Source organism: Erythrolamprus reginae, chromosome 3 (genome assembly GCF_031021105.1).
Source record: "Erythrolamprus reginae isolate rEryReg1 chromosome 3, rEryReg1.hap1, whole genome shotgun sequence".
NCBI classification, from domain to species: Eukaryota; Metazoa; Chordata; class Lepidosauria; order Squamata; family Dipsadidae; genus Erythrolamprus; species Erythrolamprus reginae.
In genome coordinates, this window is record NC_091952.1 from 206,681,697 (window position 1) to 206,706,140 (window position 24,444).

A 24,444-nucleotide genomic window follows, 5' to 3' on the forward strand; every position below is an offset into this window, starting at 1 on the left:
GATGTTGAGATTCTAGAAAGACTGCAGAGAAAAGCAGCAATGATGATTAGAGGACTGGAGGCTATAAGATATAAAGAATGGTTCCTGGAATTGGGTATGTAATAAAAAGAAGGATTAAGGGTGACATGATCAAGAAGAGAAGCAATCTAGAACTAAGGAGAAATTTCCTGACAGTGATAACAATTAATCAGTGGAACAACTTGCCTCCAGAAGTTATAAATGCTCCAACAGTGCAAGTTTTTAAGAAGAGATTGGACAGCCATTTGTCTGAAATGATTTATGGCTTCCTGCCTGAGCAGGAGGTTGGACTAGAAGACCCTCAAGGTCCCTTCCAACTGTGTTATTCCGTATTGAAAGTATATTTCACCATAACTTTTTAAAATCAATAAATAGAATTCTTTATTGGCAAGTGTGATTGGACACACAAGGAATTTGGGGAATTTATGTACACTGAGTGCATATAAAAAGTGTACATAAAAAGACAAGATCTATTCGTCAAGAATCATAAGGTACAACACTTAATGATTGTCATAGGGTACAAATAAGCAATCAGAAAACAAACATATCAATATAAATCGTAATACAGTAATACCTCGTCTTACGAACCTAATTGGTTCCAGGGGGAGGTTCGTAAGATGAAAAGTTCGTAAGATGAAACATTGTTTCCCATAGGAAACAATGTAAAATCAATTAATCCGTGCAACAAAACTCCCCCCGCAAAAAACCGCCGCCGCCCGGCTTTCACCTTTTGAAACAGCTGGGGGGTTTCTCAGCGTCCTCCTGAACCTGAACGCCAAACATGAACTTCCGGGTTCGGCATTCTGGAGGCCGCTGAGAAGCCCCCGGCTGTTTTAAAAGGTGACAGCCGGGTGGCGGGGCTTCTCGGCGGCCTCCCGAACGCCAAACCCAGAAGTTCGGCAAAAGTTCGGGTTCGGGAGGCCGCTGAGAAGCCCCGCCGCCCGGCTGTCACCTTTTAAAACAGCCATGGGGCTTCCCAGCATCCTCCTGAACCCGAACACCAAACCCAAACTTCCAGGTTTGGCGTTCGGGAGGCCGCCGAGAAGCCCCCCGGCTGTTTTAAAAGGTGACAGCCGGGCGGTGGGGCTTCTCAGCGGCCTCCCAAACCCGAACTTTTGCCAAACTTCTGGGTTCAGCGTTCGGGAGGCCGCCGAGAAGACCCGCTGCCCGGCTGTCACCTTTTAAAACAGCCGAGGGGCTTCTCGGCGGCCTCCCAAAAGCCAAACCTGGAAGTTCGGGTTTGGCGTTCGGGTTCAGGAGGACGCTGGGAAGCCCCACGGCTGTTTTAAAAGGTGACAGCCAGGCGGTGTGGCTTCTCGGCGGCGGTGGGTTCGTAAGAAGGAAAAAATTCGTAAGAAGAGGCAAAAAATTTCTGAACCCCGGGTTCATATCTCGGGTTGTTCGTAAGACGAGGGGTTCGTATCATGAGGTACCACTGTATATAAATACCAAAATGTCTAAATCAACCATTTATAAAGAGAATCAGTATAAAATGCTGTACCAGTGGCATTTAGCACTGAAAAGATTGGCTCAGATATATCCAAATTATAACCAATTATGCTGGAAGTGCCAAGAACAACAGGGCACCTTCTTCCATCAATGGTGGTCATGCCCCAAAGTGAAAAAATATTGGAAGCAACTTAGAAAGTGGTTACAAGAAATAACCAATGTAGAAATTGAATGTATACCAGAGTTCTTTCTACTAGGCATTATTAGAAATTTGTATGAGAAAAATGTTAAATATTTGATATTACACATTATAATGGCGGCAAGAATAGCTTACGCAAAAAAATGGAAAAATCCACAGATCAATAGTAAGTCATAGAATATCATAAATGTATAAATGTAAAAATGAACAATATATCAATGTAATGAAAATATATGGATATTAACTCACCTGAAAATATTAAAAAGTATTAAGATGTAAATATAAAAAATCAATACAAATATTTTTAAAAAATAAATAAATCGTAAGAATACAAGCAACAAGTTACAGTCATAAAGTCATAAGTGGGAGGAAATGGGTGATAGGAACAATGAGAAGAATAATAGTAATAGTAATGCAGCCTTAATGAATAGTTTGACAGGGTGAAGGAATTATTTGTTTAGCAGAGTGATGACATTTGGGAAAAATGTTCTTGTGTCTAATTGTCTTGGTGTGCAATGCTCTATAGGGTCATTTTGAGGGTAGTAGTTGAAACAATTTATGTGCAGGATGTGAGGGGTCAGTAAATATTTTCACGGCCCTCTTTTTGACTCTTGCAGTATACAGGTCCTCACTGGAAGGCAGGTTGGCAGCAATTGTTTTTTCTGCACTTCCGCTTATCCTCTGAAGTCTGTGTCTCTCTCGTTGGGTTGCAGAACTGAACCAGACACTTACAGAGGTGCAGATGACAGACTCTATAATTCCTCTGTAGAACTATGCCAGCAGCTTCTTTGGCAGTTTGAGCTTCCCGAGTTAGCACAGAAAGAACATTATTTGTTGTGCTTTTTTATCACATTTTTGATGTTAGGTGACCATAAGTCTTGAGATATGATAGAGCCTAAAAATTTGAAAGTCTCTACTGTTGATACTGTGTTGACTAGTATTGTAAGAGATGGCAGAATGGGAAGGTTTCTCTTAAAGTCTACTATTATATCTATGGTTTTGAATGTATTCAGTTCCAGGATAATATTTGGAGCTTGGGGTTTTATTATTAAATCTATAGGATGTTTGTTTTCTTTATGTTGCAATTGATTTTTACTGAAGTCAATTTCATGTTAGGTCCATGGTACAGCAGCACCAAATACCTAGTACCTTACAACTGCCTCTCAGTCTTACTCACCAGAACATATGTGATTAATCTCATATGTTTTGTACTGTTAGATCAGCCCTGATTAGGACAGGTTATTTGAATTGTCCATTTAGAAAAGGATAGGCAGCCTGAGTGCCAAAATAATCAAAAACTTGCCTAGGGGACCAATATTGGCTGTAACATATTCCTTTTCCTGAACATCAACTTTTTCCAATCGGGAAAGTAACATGATGTGCAATGGACATGATGCACAGGCAACTGTGGCATGTTGGCAGCTGATGAACCTGGCTCCTTGCTGTATCTCTTCTCCCAACCACTAGCAGAAGGAAATGCTCAAAGCAGTAGAGGCCTGAAAATAAGAACTGGCAGATCTTCTCTGAGACGTCAGCCGAAGTAGAATTAATTGTCCAAAGTGAAGTGCTTTGGATATAAGTGAATCTAGCTTTGTCCAGTGAAATGGATGGTTGAGGGGATTGGTAAATTCTAAGCACCAGGTCTGTAGCTATTATTTTGAACTGTAAACTTGGGATCAGTGCATCTGGTAACTGCATTGTGTACCAGGAAGTTTTATGCTGCAAGTGAGGGTGTTAGCTTTGATCTGTCTACTAATAATAGTCTGAGAATAGTCTGGTTTAATTGGCATCCTTTGGTGGTTTCTGTAAGTCCATTTTTGATGCTCAACCCAAAGGAACTGTGATACTGCACAGCAGAGCTCTGCAAATCTACGTTGAGGCAACTTGGAAGCATCTGTTCAATCAGTCGTTGCTGTGGCCACTTGGAGGGAAAAAATGACAGAAATACAACAAAAGGGCTGGATATAGTGCAATGAAGTGGCTGCATGAAGATTGTCGAGAGTCACTTCTCAGCTGTACTTTCTCAGGTGGTGCACTGTCCACAATGAAAATGCTACCACGCTGCTTATCAAAGTCTCTTGATAAACATTGCATTCTTTTTCAAATAATACAGAAATACTAGTAATAACAATAATAGCAATAATGTCAGCGCTTTATAAATATTTATACTTCCCAGTAAAAGAAACTCTTTGTCTACTATATGATATAAGCATAATATAGATAGCCACAGCATATGCATTATTCTGTTTTTAAATGCCATGCCAGGGACAATTGAATTCTATAGCTATTATGATTTTTACAAAATTTGTTTTCTAGATTCTGCCCAGATCTTTTACTAAAAACTAAAGTCGATGTACAAATTAAAACAGTATTTCATAATCCTACCTACTAAAGAACTATGTATTAATTTTCGCCCAATTTACAATGAAAACAGACACTGTTTTTTAAGGGGTGTGAATAAACGCATCACTGTGCCTACCGTCCCTGTCCTATTGTCCTATGTCCTATTATCCTTTTTTATCATAACTTTCTACTTATGTTATGTTAATACAAACTACAATTCTATATTTGTTTGACAAACAAACAAACAATCAATATTTTATTTCATCTGTTATTAATTCTTCCTGTAGTAATCTCTTCTATGTACCCAGTAGAAGATTTGCTTCAAAACCAACCTGCCTGCCTTCCTAGGTACTGTACTGGAAAACTGGAGACCTGGTTCATTATTTTTTTCCTTGGCCTTACAGTTAAATAAAGTAAATGGAATAATACTGGTGAATAGTTTTATTTTAATGTAGACAAATATTTGTCCAGCTCAAAATATGATAAATAGGTTCAACTGTGATATCATACATCCCTAAGAATAATTGAATTAAGACATGCTAGTCTTCAGCTTTCTTCATAAAAGAGATATTTGCCTGAATAAATGGAAAACATAGTATGAATCTTGCAGCAGGGGAAAATATGTAGTCATATTTTAAACTGAACTAGTTTGGAGAGACTGATAAAAGGATCCTCTGATTTGATAAGAGCTAAGACCAAAAAAGAGACAAGGAGAATTAAGACAACATTATTTATGGTTTTTACTTTGTACTGTATGTAGGGTGAAACGATTTGAAAAGGTCACAAAAAGTTCAAGGACAAATAAATCAGTTTTTAGATAGCCTTCAAGTCAAGAAGCAGATTTATGCTACACTTTCTTGAATGTCATAAGAATATCTAGCTAAAACATTGGAGGAGGGGAAAGCATTTTTAATATTTACTTTCAAGCAAAACTGATACATAATTCATTAGTTAAGTTCCAGGACTCTCTCTTTATTAAATCCAATGTGCAAAGCAACACACAAAAAACCATAAAGATCTCCTTCTTTTAGTCAAACTAGTGATTTATGTGAAGTCTTCATGCTTACAGTGTGACCAACTCCAACGGAGCCTTGCTCTACACCAGTGTTTCCCAACCTTTTTTGAGCCGCAGCACATTACAGTATTCACATTTACAAAATCCTGGGGAACATTGAGCGGGGGGGGGGGGGGGGGGGCTAAAAAAAGTTTGAATAAAAAAATATCTCTCTTCCTCCCTTTCGCTCTATTTCTCTCTCTCTCCCTCTTTCTCTCTCTTCCTTCCTTCCTTTTTCTTTCCCTCTCTCTCTCCATCCCTCCCTCTTTGTTTCTCCCTTCCTTCCTCTCTTTTTTGCTCTCTTTCTCTCTCCCTCCTTCCCCCCCCATGTCTTTCCCTCACCCTCCTTCCCCCCTCTCTGTGGAAGGAGGCTTTAGGATGTCGTTCGAAGCTTTCGCCCAGCTGCAGAGGATGCTCCTCCTTGTCCAGCAGCAGGTCCGCCATGCTGTTCATGGCTACTGTGATGGCCACCAAGAACAACAAGAACCCATGCAGCTGCTCTGCCCCATGCGGTCACCTTCTCTTCCAAGCTCGGAGCAGCGTGTAACTGGGAAAACACTCCTCGTCCAGGGGAATCGATCAAGAGGGACCACGCATGCTCCCCGGAGTCACACACGCCCCCTGGCATCACTCCACACACATCCCGGGGGGGGGGGGCGCGCTCCACTATTTGAGAAGCACTGCTCTACACATAACCATTTTTATGTGATTGGCAACTCTGTCTGAAGTATGCATACTTAAAAACTCCCTATTGCAAATATGCATGCTATGCTCCTGAAGACTTTATCTTCACTGAAGTCACCAGCATAAAAGTAGAGGACAGCAGCAAGAATTATTATTTACTTCTGTGTATGATCCTAGTCCAAGTCTCCTGCTTTAAGTCATCTGAATTGAGTTTGTAAAGAATTAAATTAGAAGGCTTGAAGTGAAAATAAACTTCAGCCCTGCACCCCAGCATGCAGAAGCCATGACTTCATTTGGGCTAGCATTTTGTTTAATGAACAAACATTGATGCCCTAGCTGGCTCAAATAGAAGAAACCTTGACCACCGGTAGTTTGATTTGTTATCTGGTGTGCATTTACCCATGGTTAATGCTACGCTATGTCTCATGCCATGCCAGAGTGGTTTGTGATATAGCAAGAGGCATGAATCCAACTGAAATTTAAAAATAACAGTCTTAGCTGTTAATCTATTAAAATGATTGTGTCTCTCAAATTCTCAGAAATGTATCTCTATTTTTAAAGAGCCATTGATATACCATCTTATTCTGAAAGGTTATACAGTATTTAACTTTGAGAGGATGTGTTTAGAGAAACTGCTATTGATGAAATACATTATAGTAATGATGATAGCAAGAATAACTGATGGCAGGTGGACCAAGACAGTCACAGAATGGATCCCACTCTCTTTCCACAAAAGAGACCCAAAACAAGATGGATCATTGAGATCAGCAAGTATTGCGGGCCAAATTAGGAAACGAAAGCTCAAGACCGTATTGTTAGAAACATGTGGAAGAGATCTTCATCCAGCAGTGGATAGAGGAGGAGGAGTGATCACTATTGCACATTTTACTATGGTGTCTCACTGTGCTTCCAAAGTGAGTCACAAGCACTCACTCTCAGTGGTTTGGGATAGGTGTCTTTTGACTGCTTGTTTTGAAGAAAAAGAATTCTTATACCGATTCTGAATGTTTATTTTCTGTAACAAGGATAAGTAGAATTTTACTCATGGAAAGCATTTATGTTGTGCACTTTTGAGACACAAATACATTTTATAGTAAAATGCAATAGATTATATTGTTTATCTATTAATTTGATACATAGAACGAAAGACCAAGAGCTCCCCTGCAGTACAGTGATACCTCTACCCAAAAATGCCTCTACTTACGAACTTTTCTAGATAAGAACTGGGTGTTCAAGATTTTTTTTGCCTCTTCTCAAGAACCATTTCCCACTTACAAATACGAGCCTCTGAAACTGTAACCAGAAAAGATAGGGAGAAGCCTCCACGGGGTCTCTCTGAGAATCTCTTGAGAGGAAACAGGGCCGGAAAAGATGGGGAGAAACCTCCATGGGGCCTCTCTAGGAATCTCCTGGGAGGAAACAGGGCCTCCACCCTCCCTGTGGTTTCCCCAATCGCACACATTATTTGCTTTTACATTGATTCCTATGGGAAAAATTGCTTCTTCTTACAAACTTTTCTACTTAAGAACCTGGTCACGAAACGAATTAAGTTTGTAAGTAGAGGTACCACTGTATTTATGCCTTCTTTAAATATTAAATAGAAAAAGGTTTTGAAGTTCATTTTGCCACCATCTAGTTAAACCTTGGATTTCACGCCCATCTGCCTGTGGTAGCATCCTACATACATTACCTGCCTGTGACCTTGTATTGTCATTTTTCTCTCTTAAAATTTTCTCTAATTCTCTCTCTTCCCTTAGTAGTACTTCTTTATTCTCTCTTTCATTCAAATATGCATATATTGCGTTTATCTGCAGCCATCTCTGTTGCTCCAACCACCATTCTATACGACTTCTACTAACTCTTCCATTATTCTCATATAACAGTTCTATCCTATTTATGCCCCTACTCTTCAATTCACCTATTATCTTATTTAGGCTTGTTTCATTATCTCTGTTTATAACATAAAACGTTGAAAGCTTAGATTTATTTAATCCTATTTTCCGCTGCCACCTTTTCCAGATTTCTAAGGTCCCTTTCAAAGGGCCTATTAATTTATCTAAATCATGTTTGTGCCAACTTGTAAATACTAACTCTCTATTCCTTATCCCGTTAATCTCCTTTCCAACTTAACCCATTTATTTTCACATATCTGTAGCTCAATTAATCTTTCAATTTGGAACACATCTCTATATAATTCTAAGCAAGGTCTGCTCAGTCCTTATGTTTCTGTACTACAATTAGCCATTTTTTCTTTATTCTCGGCCTTTTATCCTCTTCCACCCAAAAATTTAGTCTTCTATCCCATTCTTTTAATTTTACCCAGGTAAAGCACCCGGCATTACCTGAAGCAGATACTGTACATCATCTTTGGGAGTATCATCATGTTTAATGCCCTTCAAATAGATGTACAAGAGATGAAAAATATAGTGGAGAATATAAGGAAAATCAAGAATAGGAGTTTTAGAGAAATGAGAAGGAAAAGATTACATAAGTGGTACTATACACCTGAACAACTTGTGCATATCTTTAAGAATGTTAAGTCAGCCTGTTGACATGGATGTCAGAGGAGAGGGGTGTTCATGCATATGCTTTGGAAGTGCTTGGTAGTGCAGAAATTTTGGAAAGAGATGTAAGACGAGATTAATAGGATGTTAAATATAAAATGGGTGATTACAAAGGAGATGTCAGTATTAGTAATGAGGAGGGATATGGGTAATTTCAGAGAAATTAAGGAAGCAGCTACAGAACGTGCCCAGATGGTAAGAGTTTTAGGTTGAAAGGATGCAACAAAATGGACAATACAAAATTGGTATCGGTACATGGTGGAACATATTCAATTTGAAATCATGGATACTAAAATAAATACGATCAATGAAAATAAAGTGGAAAAACTGATGGGAAGATGCGATAGACTTAGAGGTTTTGTGGCCAGTAGAATTTGAGACCCAGTTATGAAGAACAAATTGAAATCACTTTATACTTTGTAAACATGCTAATGTTCCCGGTTTTAAAACATAAATTAGTACATCCTCATTTGGTGGAGGGATTGAATGATTATTGTTGGATGGTAGGAGCACATTTCACTGTGCACTGTTTTTGTGTTGTGTGTATTTGTTTTACTATTATTTTATTATAAAAATCAATAAAAGTTATTTTAAAAAAATAGAAAAAGGTTTTCATTCTTATATCATCCAAATTGGTCAAGGAATTTCTGAACTGATTATAGATATTCAGTAGATCAGAATCAGTACTCCGTACAGATATGTATTTTTTAATAATATTAGTTGTACTTAAAAGTACATTTAATATTGCATTCGAACTGAAACATATACCCAAATTAGGCATTTGCTAGAGGGCAGAGTGATAGATATTTGAATTTTCATTCCCTGGGAATTATAATGTTATTTGTTTTCCTCCTCCATTTCTCACATGCAAAAATCTACCTGCAAAAGAAATGCCTCAAAAGCCAGATGTCTTGCCCTTGTTCATACATATATATACTTACACAACTGTACAGCCCACCATAACAGTAAATAGCATTCTAACTTGGAATCACGCATCTCCAATTTCTATAACTCTGATTCTAAGTCTAATAGTGACGTGCATGTCTTTTGACAGCATGTAAATATATTATCCCACACACACACACATATTTGACTGTAGTGTTAAGAATGCATACTAGCTAACTAGCGCAGAACATATTCTACGTGGGATTCCACAGAGTGGTATTGTATAAAGTAAATGTTTTCAGGAAAAGGCACATGATCTTCATGTACACATACGAACTATCCTTTTCTCCCCTGATAACAGGAATCAATTATTTACTGCAATATACCAAGTAACATCGTGTCAGATATAACGCTTTGTCAGTATAATTTTTTAAATTTTTCTCCACCATGACATAAAACAATATATGGTTATAAACACAACAACAATGCTTAAAATCTATCATATACAAACTTTTCTTTTCTCATCACTCGCTCCATGGAGGGTCTTATCTCTCTTCCCGTATAAAATTTTCTGTTAATTTTATACATTATTAGCAATTCTTAAAATTCTAAATTAAAATTTTTCCCTCACCGTCTTACTACTAACGCTTTGTCAAGCTTAGGTTTATAGTATATACAATTCTAGAACAATTAGAGCAAATAAATATTTTCCTATTATTCTTTAAAAAAGAAGTTAAACATTGGAGAAATCTAGCAGTTGTAAAAGTTTTTTACTAAATGCTAAGACCCAAGTAAAATTAATTCTTTCCCTCTACACAGGAAAATAAAAGATGCAAATCCAATATCTGGTTATACAACTTTTGGGGAATTTTAATACCATCTTTATGAGTATCTATTGTAAAAGGAACTTCTATTTCCCTATTCCAGCTTTATCATCCATCCATCCATCCATCCATCCATCCTGTGGACAGATTCTGGGAAATAATTAGAGCTCATTGACAATTATTTCCATTAGGGAATGTTCTTTAACCTCATAGGTTGTCTAGGCATATTACAGAAAGGCTGCTATAAAAAGCAAGATCACTGGATTAATGTTAGAAAACTATGTATTGCATTACAGTATTTGAATGCATGCACTACAGCATACGGCTTTTTGTGAAAATATCAAACAGTGGGAGATGCATGGGTAGGATATAAAGTAAACGGCAAAATGATATAAAGGGAATTGACTTATACTTAACTTCACACATGCTTGCTTTAGCCATCAATCCTGGAAACTGAAGAATCCTGGTAGTTCCCAGTTCCAAGACAGGAGGAGGGCTAAGGTAAGGTTCTAGACACTTTTCACAAGATAACAACAAGATCTTCCATTCTTCTTGACCACAGATCAGAAATTCTTGTGTGTGTTAGTGTGGGGGTCTTTTCCCATAAAATCCTGAATGGCTAAGCATGACACATAATGGTTATTTTGCACACTGGAAGACATTTTAAACTACTGGTCAGCTAAAATATCACAAGAATTCTGGCCATCAAGTCCCTTAAAAAAAGAGGCAATACGGTGTAAGTGATTAAGACACCAGGCTAAAGATTGGGAGACCATGAGTTCTTGGGTTTATCTTAGGCAAAAAAATCAGTTGAGTGGCCTTTGGGTCACTCATTCTCTCTGAGCCCTAGGAAGAAACTAATGGCAAGCAAATTCCAAAATCTTGTCAAGAAAATTGCAGGGATTTTGACAATGATCCAAAGGCACAAAAAAGTTCTGAAAAAAGCAGAAACAGAAGCTAAGGAAATAATAACATTTGCAACTAAAGACCGAGTACAGTGGAACCCCGACATAAGAGCTGCTCGACTTAAGAGCTACTCGAGATAAGAGCTGGGAGAGGAGAGACATTTTTTTATTTTATTTTATTTATTACTTGGATTTGTATGCCGCCCCTCTCTGCGATACAAGCCGAGAAGAGCCGGGCTGGCTTACTTTCCTTCCTTCCCGCGCTGATGCAGAGCCACTCGAACAAAGTGTCGCGCCCCTCTGATGCTTTCGGCAGCTTCCGAAGCGACGCTGGGCTCTTTTGCCGCCAAAAGCGTCAGGGGGGGCATGACGCTTTGTTTGAGTGGCTCTGCATCAGCGCGGGAAGGAAGGAAAGTAAGCCAGCCCGGCTCTTCTCGGCTCGTATCCCGGCACTTGGTGAGTGGAGAGGCGGTCGCCTCCCCTGCCGCCCCACTCTGGGGGTCCTTGGCTTCTGCTGGGGGTGGGGGGATCCGAACGCTGTTTTGAATTTCACATTCCGAGTGGCCCAAACGCCAAAGGCGAACTTCCGCACCTCAGGAGTTAGCTCGCAAACGGCGCGGCTGTTTTAAAACATCGCTGCCGGCCTGGGGGGGGAGAGGGAAAGGGGGGAGAGGGGGGAGAGAAAGAGAGAGGGAGAGAGAGAAAGAGAGAGGGAAAGGGGGGGAGAGGGGGGAGAGAAAGAGAGAGGGATAGAAAGAGAGAGAGAGTGAGAGATGCTCAGTGAGCCTTTCTTTGAAGTTGCCTTTCTTTCTTTCTTTCTCTCTCTCTTTCTTTTTCTCTCTTGCTCTCTTGCTCTTTCATTCTTTTTTCTTTCTCTTTCTTTCTTTCTTTCTCTTTCTTTCTTTCTTTCTTTCTCTTGCTTTCTTTCTTTCTCTTGCTTTCTCTCCTTCCTTCCCTCCTTCCATTTCTTTCATTCTCCCTCTCTATTTTTATTTCTCTTTCATTTTCTTTCTTTCTCTCTTGCTTGCTTTCTTTCTTGCTCTTTTTCTTTCTCTCTTTTACCTTCCCTTCCTCTATTTCTTGCTTTCCTTTTCCTTCCTCCCTTCTTTCCTCCCTCTACAGGATTGGGTGGCAGTGAAGTTACTCTCCCCTTTCATAAGTTTCCTTGCTTCCTTCCTCTGTTCCTGTCCCTTCACCCTTTCTTTCTTCCTTTCTTTCTTCCTTCCTTTCTTTCTTTCCTTCCTTCCTTTCCTCCCTCCATTTCTTGCTTTCCTTTTCCTTCCTCCCTTCTTTCCACCCTCTACAGGATTGGGTGGCAGTGAAGTTGAATAAATAACTACAGTTTAATGAATAAAAATAAAAGTTTGCCATGTTGATTGTTTTGGGTAAAAAGAGGAAGGGAAGGAAAGCTCTCAGCTTATCATCTTATTAATAAGTAAAGTTACATTTATTCTTGCAATGTCTTTTTGCATAATTTAGACTAACTTTGTGAGTTTTTTGAGGGCTGGAACCAATTAAAATTATTTACATTAATTCCTATGGGGAAAAGTCGTTCGAGATAAGAGCTGCTCGACTTAAGAGCGCAGGTCCGGAACGAATTAAACTCGTATCTCGAGGTACCACTGTAGTTGCTAAACAAACTTAGGAACTTTTCTTAGAAGCTAATAAAGCTTAGGAACTATACATTTTTCTAAAGAACAACATTGTTTTAACTTCAACTGGTTACTATAGTTACTCCTAACAGTGTGCTTATTAAGTTATAGAATGCTTTATGGCCAATTTCTAAACATCAAATTGCTGTTGGAAGAACAGGAGTGGTGGTGGGGAATGATACCAAGTACCCCAATCTTGAATTTCATAACAGAAGGGAAGAAGGCTATAATTATAGCAGATAAAATACATTTTAAAAGCCTTTTCCTAGGACAGCTGCACCATGTATGAAATCTAGATGAAGGAATTTCATTTTCAAGAGTTTAGAAAACTGGTAGCAGAAATAGAAATATAAAGGAAGACTATTTTGGGCTTCCTCTGACAACATTAAAGGGCTAAGGAATAAAACGCTCTGCTTCTTAGTGAAAGTTATTTCCACACATTAACCACACCATGGGACTTGGAAAAAGTAATGGCAATGTAATGTGGTGGAAGTGGCCACAGCTGTCCCATTTACTTCTGAACTTAAGATGTTTTCTCAGTTAAAAGGCAACAGCTCAGTTCTAAATATGTCATTTAAAGCTCACTGAGTTCAGGGTGATTTTCTCTCAAATATATTTCACATTCAATTGTACCTTGCAGTGAGAGGCTGAACACAATGTATCTTCAAATGTGAATGCTGACTCTGAAGGGTAACTATTTACAGTATTTAGACACCAACTCCAAAACAATAATTTCAAACCAACATAGCAACTCAGTGACACTCATTTGCAAACACAATGGAGAAGCAGGAGTTTAGAACAAACTAAAAAATACTTTTCTATTAAGTTATTTACTGTATGGCATGCAAACCAGGCTCTTTAGAGAAGTCAAACATTATTGCTTTTGCTATCTAATTTATATGATGGAATCAACATATTTTCTAATTCTTTTAAGCTATAAGGTAGATGCAGAGAGCAATAGGAGTGGCTCAGAGTGGGTAAATCTTAATATCCATTGGATGTTACATAGCATGTGTTGGTACAGAAAACCTTTCATTTAGAACAGTTTCATATTCAAAGTTGTATGACCACATACTTTAATAGGCAAGAAATATGTAAATATTATTTGTACAGGATCAATAACTGAATTAGACTGGCACATCTCAAGATACAGTTTTTGGAAATCTTAACACATTTTATACAGAAACACAAATTACCTAATCAAGAACAGTAAAGTTTGCTCCATATTTCTGACCATAATTATTGCATAAACACACATCAAACTTCATTCTTAGTTTAAGTCTTCAGAATAAGCCCATAGAGAATAAGGATTTGACTTGGAAACCTAGCTGTGATTTTGATTAATTCAATTCATTATGATGAAGCATCTCTAAATTATAGTGGTATGATATGTGAACTGGATTTACGATTAACTTAGAAGGCAAGTCATAATGTATTTTGATTTAGGGCCTAGTATGATAGGCAAACTATCCCAAGATAGAGGAGGAATACATCATTTAACGCCACAAAGGATAAACCTGGATATGGGAATAAAAGAGAATAACTAGAAAAGTGGCACTAGCCAAATGGTCTGAAATATGAACTTCAGAGCATTCCATTTAAAATAAAATATTTATCATGAATAGAAAAAATAATGGGCACTAAACATATAACGTTCTAAATGTCCAAGTGTCTGGTTATATCCTACCTGGACACCTTTCTTGACAGTCACAAGTGACCTGGAAAACCCCTGTCTGTTAAACAGCTACAAGGGGATTGCAATGACATTAAAAGAAGACTGCTTAAGATTTATTACATCCAAGTATAGTAAAGTTCTGAGAACAAATCTGGTATAGTAATTAAGGCATCAAGCTAGAAGTTGGGAGATTGTGAGTTCTAGTCCGTGGGTGACCTTGGGTCAATCACTTCCTTTCAAAAGAAAGGAGACAATGGAAAAATACTTCTGAAAACCTGCAAGGATTAGACCAGGAATCTGTGAAAAATGGATACAAATGAATGGAAGAAAAAAAAATACTAAGTCAGTCATAAGAGAAAAATATACAAAGTATTCTAACCAGTAACAAAACTGTACAGCTTAGAATAGTTGTTAGCAGCACTTTATATCAATCAATAATTTATTTAAAACCCCCAAAGTTAATATAACTTTAGAAGATGTTGAATATAGATTCAATAATAGTATCAAAGTGGAAGAGAAAGAGCTGTTAAGATTTGTCACATGACCTGCCAAATTAACTCTGTCTTTCATGTGTTCTGAGCACAGAACACAAACAAGCACTAATGTTTCAAAATATTTGAAGTCAAATGAATAAAGATTTTTTTTCCCCAAAGGCATGTTTGCCGGACTTCATTTCTTAAATCAATAAACAGACTGAACCAAAATTATTTTGGTATATTTACTTACAACTCCCCTCCCCTTAATACTACCAAATATTGTGGAGCAAAGAATGAATTAGCTTAGCTTTAAAAAGGTAGAAACTCAATGAACCAAAATTAGAACATATTCTAATTTATGAAGGCAAAATTAATTTATCTGAACATGATTATATTGCTTTCACTGCACCTTTGCACAGGAAGGAAACCCACGCAAACTGCACTGAAACAGAAAGACGCCACTATCATTCATTTTCTACTCTGCAGTGCATATATGCACTGGCCAGCTGTTATAAGTTTATGCTTTATGAGTTTTTATTAAGCCTACACACTGAAACTGATGTATGTTCACTGTCATCCTCCTGCAGCGAAGTGTAAGATTCCTATAGAGACATTCCATTCTCATTCATTTCTTTTAAAGCCTCTTTTTAAAAAGATTGCTACTCTTTCAAGCAAAGTCATCATAATTGACTTGTTTATTGTTAATTTTAACTATACATTCCTCTCAGGAATCACTCTCATATTAAAATGTTGTCATAAATTTTAATCATGAAGCTTTTGAATGTTCAGTCAACAGTGGTAGATGCAGACTAATCAGTAAATGAGATGCAGTTAAGTCAGTAGCATAAGTAAAATAAAACCTGTCAAGAAATTCAAAATGCTGTATACTGTAGCTTTTGTTCTTCTGTCCAAGTTAAGATGCATTGGGGTAGAATGCTCATCTCACCCTTCACTACAAATTATCAAGATTAATCATTAATTTGGGAAGGGTAAAAATACATGAGACATTTTCACATTCAGGCATGTATTTTGATAGACAACGACAGACAAAGCAGAAAAGAAATGTTGATATAAGGCTATATCCTTCAGCTTCATTATGAATATTTTTTTCAGGACTGGAAATACTGATTTCTGCAAAATTGTCTTACAAAATTAGAAAGGGGAAATCTAAAAGGAAGCAAAAGTGATAGGACGAATTAACAGCTCGGAAGACAAAACCTTTGGTCCCAGTGGCTGACCTAGATTGGATCCTGCAACATTGATAGTACTTACATTTAAAGTACTATCCACCTCTACATTGAAATGATTTATATATTGGTTCACAAAATCAGTTGTGAATATAGGCAAAAAAGGAGGAATTAAGGGAATATACAGCACATAGTTTAGTGGTTTAGTAAATGAAATATAAGCTGTGAGTGACAGCTAAATCTCTAAATCTCCCTAAACTATGCAGAAAACTATTGTTCACTTTCCAGATATTTATGAAACATGTGAGTTAACTTAAGAGCTAAAAAAAAGTCTTTCAAATGCTAATGAGAATTTTTGTCCGATGTTCTACTTTATTCGATTATAGCAAAAAATATCATAACTAGTTTTATAGGGGGAAACCCTTATAATACTGGATAACTTAAATTGTTACAACATACTGAGTGATCTTTAATTTCTCCAAAAATCTTATCTGGCCATGATCACAGAGATCACACAGAGATTTTTATCACTATAATACCAGGGGTGGTTTCCCCCGATCGCCCAAACTGGTAGCGACCCTCTGATGATACCATGATGGTTTCACTGATCTGGTTCAGTCCTTGGGCGCCACCATTCCCCCCCTTTTTTTTTTACTGTTTGGAAGTATAAACCCCGACCCCCAGTGTTTATAGTTATCTTTATTCCTTTGCCCGAAGTACATCTGATCAGCTTCTCAGTTGTGTTTCGGAATGATTATAGCTACAGTGGTATCTCTACCTACAAACGCCTCTACTTACGAACTTTTCTAGATAAGAACCGGGTGTTCAAGACTTTTTTTTGCCTCTTCTCAAGAACAATTTTCCACTTACAAATCCGATCCTCCGAAACTGTAACCGGAAAAGGCAGGGAGAAGCCTCTGTGGGGCCTCTCTAGGAATCTCCTGGGAGGAAACAGGGCCAGAAAAGGTGGGGAGAAGTCTCCAGCGGGCCTCTCTAGGAATCTCCTGGGAGGAAACAGGGCCTCCACCCTCCCTGTGATTTCCCCAATCACATACATTATTTGTTTTTACATTGATTCCTATGGGGAAAATTGCTTCTTCTTACAAACTTTTCTACTTAAGAACCTGGTCATGGGATGAATTAAGTTCGTAAGTAGAGGTGCCACTGTACTGAACATGTGCAGAAACAGAATTGAGCAAGGGGACGCATGCGTGCGTGTGATCAGAGCATGTTCGCAGGCGAGACATTGAGATACGAATCAGTGGTGAAGCTAAGTGGAACCCACCCCTGTATAATACTATCAGCCACACTATCTGGAACTGCCTGCAATGATAAGTACGTATAAGAGTACTGTACAAACCTTCTGGAGAGTACCATCTCAGGTGAAATATTACAACCCTAGTACATTACAGCTGTACTTCAAGACCTGCCACATTAAGTTGTCAATAGGTTTCCAGACATAGTCCAAAGTATTGGTGTTAACCAATACTGTAATTTTGTTTATGTCTTAGTGTCCCAGTACAGTTCAGGATCATCTTCAAGGCTAGCTTTCCTGGGGATCTGTTTATACCACTTTCCCCTCTCATGAGATAAAGGGAATAGAGGCGGAAACACTCTGTTTTCCAGACATTATTTGAGCTTTTTGGAATAGTCCCTGTTGGAATTGAGGCTTGAACCAAGTCTCTTAATGTTTTGGGACCAGAACCACAGAGATGGAGCTGGTGAAGGAAGGTGGTAGCAGTTGGGAAACCTGAATGGAAGATGCTATCAGTCTTTCAAGATTCGGTTATTATAGCTTACATTAGTAAAATAAAAAATTCCAGTATTTCTGGTGGAGTATCTTTGTTGACCTGCCTCAAAGACTGACAAAGACATCAATCTTGAAAGCCTGACAGCATTTTTTCTTCCCTCCCTCTTATACCAAATACTAAAAGTTTCTAATGTCCTTTTCCCTTTCTAACTGTTGTTTTGCTTTTGTTATTTTTACATTTTTCATTTTTTCCCATTGTTGCAAGCCGCCCAAAGTAGCTCCACAGTGAGATGGGTGGCAAGTAAATTTAACAAATGAATAAATAATTATGGTTGGTCACAGAGTCAGGCAGCTAGACTGGATTTAGCATTTTATCCACCCATTGATTCATTCCTATGGATCTGGGATAGGCAAATGTTGTTTAATGATATTGTCATAGGATGTAAACCGTTCCAAGAAAAGCTGCCTTTTGCAATACAGTGATACCTTGTCTTACAAACCTAATTGCTTCCGGGATGAGGTTCTTAAGGTGAAAAGTTTGTAAGACGAAACAGTGTTTCCCATAGGAATCAATGGAAAAGCGATTAATGTGTGCAAGCCCAAAATTCACCCCTTTTGCCAGCCAAAGCGCCCGTTTTTGCGCTGCTGGGATTCCCCTGAGGCTCCCCTCCATGGGAAACCCCACCTCTGGACTTCCGTTGCCAGCGAAGCGCCCGTTTTTGCACTGCTGGGATTCCCCAGCTGGGATTCCCCTGCAGCATCACAAAAACACAGAAGTCCAGAGGTGGGGTTTCCCATGGAGGGGAGCCTCAGGGTAATCCCAGCAGTGCAAAAACGGGTGCTTCGCTGGCAACGGAAGTCCAGAGGCGGGGCATCCCAGCAGCGGCGGTGGGTTTGTAAGGTGAAAATAGTTTGTAAGAAGAGGCAAAAAAATCTTAAACCCCGGGTTTGTATCTCAAAAAGTTTGTATGATGAGGCGTTTGTAAGACGAGGTATCACTGTATACTGATGGCGATTTTTGTCAATGCTGATGATGTTCAGCTGATGTTCCAGTTGATTTCTGATTGCACCCAAGGAGTCTATTACTCTTGGTATTATCTTTTTTTTTTTTTTTGCCATAGGTGTTCTACTATTTGCAGGACTGTGTATTTTGTGATTTTTGCCATCTCCAAGTACAGCAACAGCCACTATCCAGACTGTTTTGTCTTTAAGTTAGTATGGGATGTTATATGGCAGGTGTTTGAATTTTAAAGTCCAAAGCAATTTTACCTTCTTTATTGTCTATTTTGTGGTCCCACCAGATATTTATTTATTATTTATTAATTATATTTCTATGCCGCCCTTCTCACAGCGACTCAGACATTCTGATGTACCACTGTTGCTAGTTTGTCATGCTATCATTTGCCTAAGTCTGTGTGATTGCCTTGCAGTAACTACCATAGATGGCCTACTGTTCCTTCAGCTTCATTATTTATTATGGTTTAACATATAAAGCCGATCAAACTGGATTTGGCATTTTAATCGACCTATCGAGTACCTCCCAAGGGCCTGGGATAGGTGGGTGTTGCTTGATGGTCTTTTATATTGCTTATAATAATACCAACTGTGAATATTTTAATTGAGCACTTGTTTTTATTGGAGTGCTATAAACTCTTCTGAGTCTGTATTGGTTTGGTAACATGCAAACAGAATAAGTAAATACAATGTTAAGCAATGTCAGTCTTACATAAGTGTATTTGAACAAGTAGCTGCTACATGAAGCCTCAGAAAACTGAAACAAAGATTTTTGTGTAATGAAGTAATTAAGCAATTAAGAATAAGCCTAGATGAACTCAACAGCACTGACTGTTGAACTGATATCTATGTAACACAGAATGACTATAAAAGACAACATGCCAGTAAATTTAGTAAGATGTCCACATGATTTGAAAGAATTGCAAGGGACAGGAGACATGAATAAATAAAATACAAAGTAGTAAACAAGATCATGGGATGAATGCCAAGACAAAAATATGATTTCAGGAAATATTGCTTGAAAACATTTGGGAGCAATACATACAGGAAATAGAGGGTAGTTGGCTCCACATATAACACTAGGTCTTTACCCTTTGAAATCATGGTTTGTGAAAAACTCATTTTACATATTACGCCAAGCTGTAAACTTTTAGAACTTCAAAAGCACACACTGATATTAACACCAAATGCAAATAAAATAGATAATTGTATGTATCTTGGCAAGTAAATTTCCCTACTTCTGATATATAAACCACAACTGAGGCTGGTCCAGATTTGGAAATCAATTTATTCAAAAGGAAAGAAAGGTGAACATCATTATTAATGTTAGTAGTGCTGCATGTGAGAGAAAATGAAAGGGGCAGAGAAAAACATAACATTTCATTTTTTGGCTTTAGTTATAATGCAATATTACACAAATTTATATTGCATTAGAATTAAATATAAATAGATATTACAGACAAAAATTAAATATTTATGAAGAGCGCTGTTTCCGATTTGCTGAATATCTGATATAATCAGTTCAGAAAATCCATGACAGATCTGGATGAACAGGTGGTTTAAGAATGAAAACCTTTTCTATTTAATATTTAAAGAGGGCATAAATACTTCAGGAGAGCTCTTGGTCTTTCATGCTATGTAGATAAAAAGCTTCAAATTAATAGATAAACAATCTAATCTGTTGCAGTTTGCTGTAAAATGTATTTGTGTCTCAAAAGCATGCAACATTCATGTTTTCCAAGAGTAAAATTCTACTTACACTTGGTACAGGAAAGTAAATATTCAGAATCAGTATAATAATTTTTTTCTTCAAAACAAGACACCTATCAGAAACCACTGAGTGAGTGCTTGTGACTCACTTTGGAAGAACCATGCTGAGCAACATCTATTGCTATTACTATAATGCATTTCATGAACAACATTTCTCTAAACACATCTTTTCAAAGTTAAATATAACCTGTCAGGATAAGCTGATATATCAATGGCTCTTTAAATATAGAGTTACCTTTCTGAGAATTTGAGAAACAAAATCATTTTAATAGATTAATAGCTTAGGTTCTTATTTTAAAATTTCAACTGGATTCATGCCTCTTACTATGCTACAAAGCATTGTGGCCTGGCATGAGATATAATGTAACATTAACCATGGGCAAATGCACACTGGATAAGTTTCTAAACACAGGATGGATGAATGGGTGAATGTTTATTTTTACTTCAAGTCTCTCCTAATTTCTCTCCCTAGCACCTAATTGGTATGAATTAGAACCAACTAAATTTGGACTAGGATCATATACAGAAATAAATAATCCCTGCTTATTTTTAGTGCCAGGAGAGGTACAAAATCTGGGTTGCAAAAATCCAAGTGACCACTAAACGGCAGCATCTCTTTTTCATTTGGATTTTTACAGCACAGATCCCAGCCTATGGCTAGCTAGTTCAAGCAAACCACAACTGTTGTACATGGAAAGCCAACCTTTCCGTTCAAATACTCTGTGCGTTTGGCCCCAATCCAAGTTTCTGCAGTTTCCAATTTCTTTCAAATGAATGAAGTATATACTTAACTCTTGGAGTTGGATCACCTCCATTGAAGTTAGTATGCCATCCCCAAAGCCTTTGTGGGATTTTAATTTCCAATTATATTGGTCGGGAGCTCAGTCCTAACCTTTTACATCCCTGCAATGTGTGTGTGTAAGTGTAAGCAGACACACACACACGCAAACCAACACATCATTTTGAATTTGGCTCAAGGTTGACTCAGCTTTCCAAGGTGGGTAAAATGAGGACCCAGATTGTTGGGGCCAATATGCTGATTCTGTAAACCTCTTAGAAAGCTTGCAAGAACACTATGAAGCGGTATATAAGTCTAAAAGGCTAATGCTAAATGCTAATTTTCCTGGGTTAGGGAAGAAGGGTCTAAACACTTGCTAAGAAAACTCAGTTAAGGACGGGAGTTGGGTTTCACGTTTCCCAATAAGAGTCTGGACTTTTAAACTGCGGTCATTTGCAAATTTGCACTAGCTCCATATGGACTCCAAGGAAGCCCACAGTCCCCTGAATGCGCGCAGCTGAAAGGATCTTCTCCTGGAAGTGGTACACTGACAGCACCAGCCTCCGGGTCAGAGGTCTCCAACCTTGACAAACTTTTAAGCCCGGAGGACTTCAACTCAAAGAATTCCGCATCGAGCAAAGTGGCACCAGCCTCCGGGCTAGGGATCTTCAACCTTAGCAAACTTTTAAGCCCGGGAGGACTTCAACTCCCAGAATACCCCAGCCAGCTTTTTCTTGGGGAAGGGGTAGACAAAGTTGGCTCTTCTATGACATGTGGACTTCAACTCCCAGAATTCCTGAGCTAGCATGATTAGAAACATAGAAACATAGAAGATTGATGGCAGAAAAAGACCTCATGGTCCATCTAGTCTGCCCTTATACCTATTTCCTGTATTTTATCTTAGAATGGATATATGTTTATCCCAGGCATGTTTAAATTCAGTTACTGTGGATTTACCAACCACCTCTGCTGGAAGTTTGTTCCAAGGATCTACTACCCTTTCAGTAGAATAATATTTTCTCACGTTGCTTTTGATCTTTCCCCCAACTAACCTCAGATTGTGCCCCCTTGTTCTTGTGTTCACTTTCCTATTAAAAACACTTCCCTCCTGAACCTTATTTAACCCTTTAACATATTTAAATGTTTCTATCATGTCCCCTCCTTGGCTCAGGAATTCTGGGAGTTGAAGTCCACAGGTCATAGAAGGGCCAACTTTGCCTACCCCTGCTTTGGGGGATTCTGGGAGTTGAAGTCCTCCAGGTTTAAAGTTTGCCAAGATTGGAGAACCCCTGCTTTGGGCGGATACAGCCCCCACACACACATACACTCCCAGCCGTCTCGCCCGCCTTTAACTCCACAGGCTCGAAAGCCTCGCCCCCCCCCTCCCGTCATTAAGGGCCCATTCATATTTTTGGTCACGTGCCCTCTTTCCCCAATGGGCTCTTCTCCCCAGAAGGACTCGCGGCCGGGAGTTTGGCCAGCCTTCAAGCTGAGGGAGGGAGTCGGCGCTGGCGGCGGCGCCTCACTGAGGGGGGAGGGAGAGAGAAGAAAGTGGGTCTTTCCCCGCTCGAGCCTCTCGCCCCCCCCTTTCTTCCTCTCTCCCTTCCATCGTAGTGGTGGCCAAAGCGGCATTTTTTCTCCCCCAAAACTGCTTTTCGTCCCCGCCGCCGGCCCCTCTGCGGTTCGACTTACCGCCGTCCAGTTTGACGACCTGGGGCAAGCGGTAAGTGCTAAGCAGCAGGTCCAAAGGGACGGACACGGAGCTCCATTTCACATCCTTCAGCAGACCGAAGCCCGGCGAAGGGGCCGCATCCATCTTCCCGCCTTTCCGTCGGAAGAGTCGAACCGGCGGCGAAGTCTCTCTCTCTCTTTTTTTTGGGGGGGGGGGGGTGTCAGAAAGAAAAGCCGCGCTCAGTCTCTAGTCTTGCCGCCGTCGCCTTCCCGGGCCATCCCGGACTTCTGGCGCAACGGCAAGGTGACTCGCCCCCCACCGCCGCTGCTGCTGCTCCTTCTCCGCCAGCCGCGGCGTGGGTTGCAAAGGCGGCGGCGGCGGCTGTGGCTCCCGCGGACTCTTTGGCGGAGAGCTCCGGCTGACCCAGTAAACGCCATCCCAGCACAGGGGACTGACTAATCGACAAGGTGCGAGGGTACGCCTGCGCAGTTCGCGCTCCTCCTCTTCTCCACTCCCCGGGAGAAGTGGCGCTCCCTCCTTCTCGGAGCAACCGGGAAGGGAAAGGGAGGGTGGGGTGGGTAGAGGAGAAGAGACGGCCGCCCGCCCGCCGCCAATTCTGGCCCTCTCGCGCCCTCTGCCGGCCGCTAAAAAGGCCTGCAGTTTGGCTGCCCGGGTGGTTTTAATTTATTTGTCAAACATATACAATAGTGTTTCCCAACCTTGGCAACCTGAAGATATTTGGACTTCAACTCCCAGAATTCCCCAGCCAGCGAATTGGGAGTTGAAGTCCAAATATCTTCAAGTTGCCAAGGTTGGGAAACACTGGTATGCAAGATATGTACATTAAGTCCTTGAAGACTTAATAGTAGGTATTGCTATAAACATAAACACTAGTAAAGTAGGTACTGTACAGGTAAATTAGGACAATAGAATAGAATTGAACATAGATTGGACACACAAGGAATTTGTCTTGGTGCATGTGCTCTTTTCTTATAAAAGAAAATATAGATTTGTCAAGAATCATGAGGTACAACACTTAATGATTGTCATAGGGGTCAAATAAGCAATGAAGAAACAATCAATATTTTTTTTTCAAATTAAACCAGTTGTGGCTGGTTGCACAAACTTGCAACAGGTACTTGCTCAACCTGCTTGTGATCTTGACCTGAGTTTGCTGTTATAGGGCAACCATCAAGGACAATCTTCGCTTATTCTGTAAAGATGTGTTCCACGGGACACAATGACAGCAATTAGAGAAGATGCTGGAACTGTGTATGTTATATGAACTATTACCAGTGCAAACTGTATGAGCACAGCTGATCCAAAACGCATACAGCCTGATATGACATGCAGCTTTATGTCCCCTAGTTGCTTGCTGAGAAAGTTAATGGTGATCAGCACCAGGGAAACCCAGGTTCAAATCTACCTTCACCCATATAAATTAATTGTGCAATTAATTGTCAGTCATTCTTAGGTCTTCCTAGTTGATAGGACTGCTGAGGAGTGTGAGATGGGATGTTGAAATTGGAGCTCAAGAACACATAT

The 24,444-nt window shown here is 39.4% G+C and overlaps 1 protein-coding gene across 2 annotated transcripts in view; it reads right to left on the reverse strand.

Moving 5' to 3' along the window:
- Positions 1 to 23,216, reverse strand: part of GAREM1 (GRB2 associated regulator of MAPK1 subtype 1) — a 93,556-nt gene extending 70,340 nt beyond the window's left edge. For both annotated transcript variants that reach the window (XM_070747701.1, XM_070747700.1), the window contains exon 1: positions 22,920 to 23,216. In XM_070747701.1, the coding sequence (XP_070603802.1) occupies positions 22,920 to 23,043 (124 nt within the window). In that variant the 5' untranslated portion in view covers positions 23,044 to 23,216. The remainder of the gene's footprint in view (positions 1 to 22,919) is intronic.
- Positions 23,217 to 24,444: the final 1,228 nt, after the last annotated feature.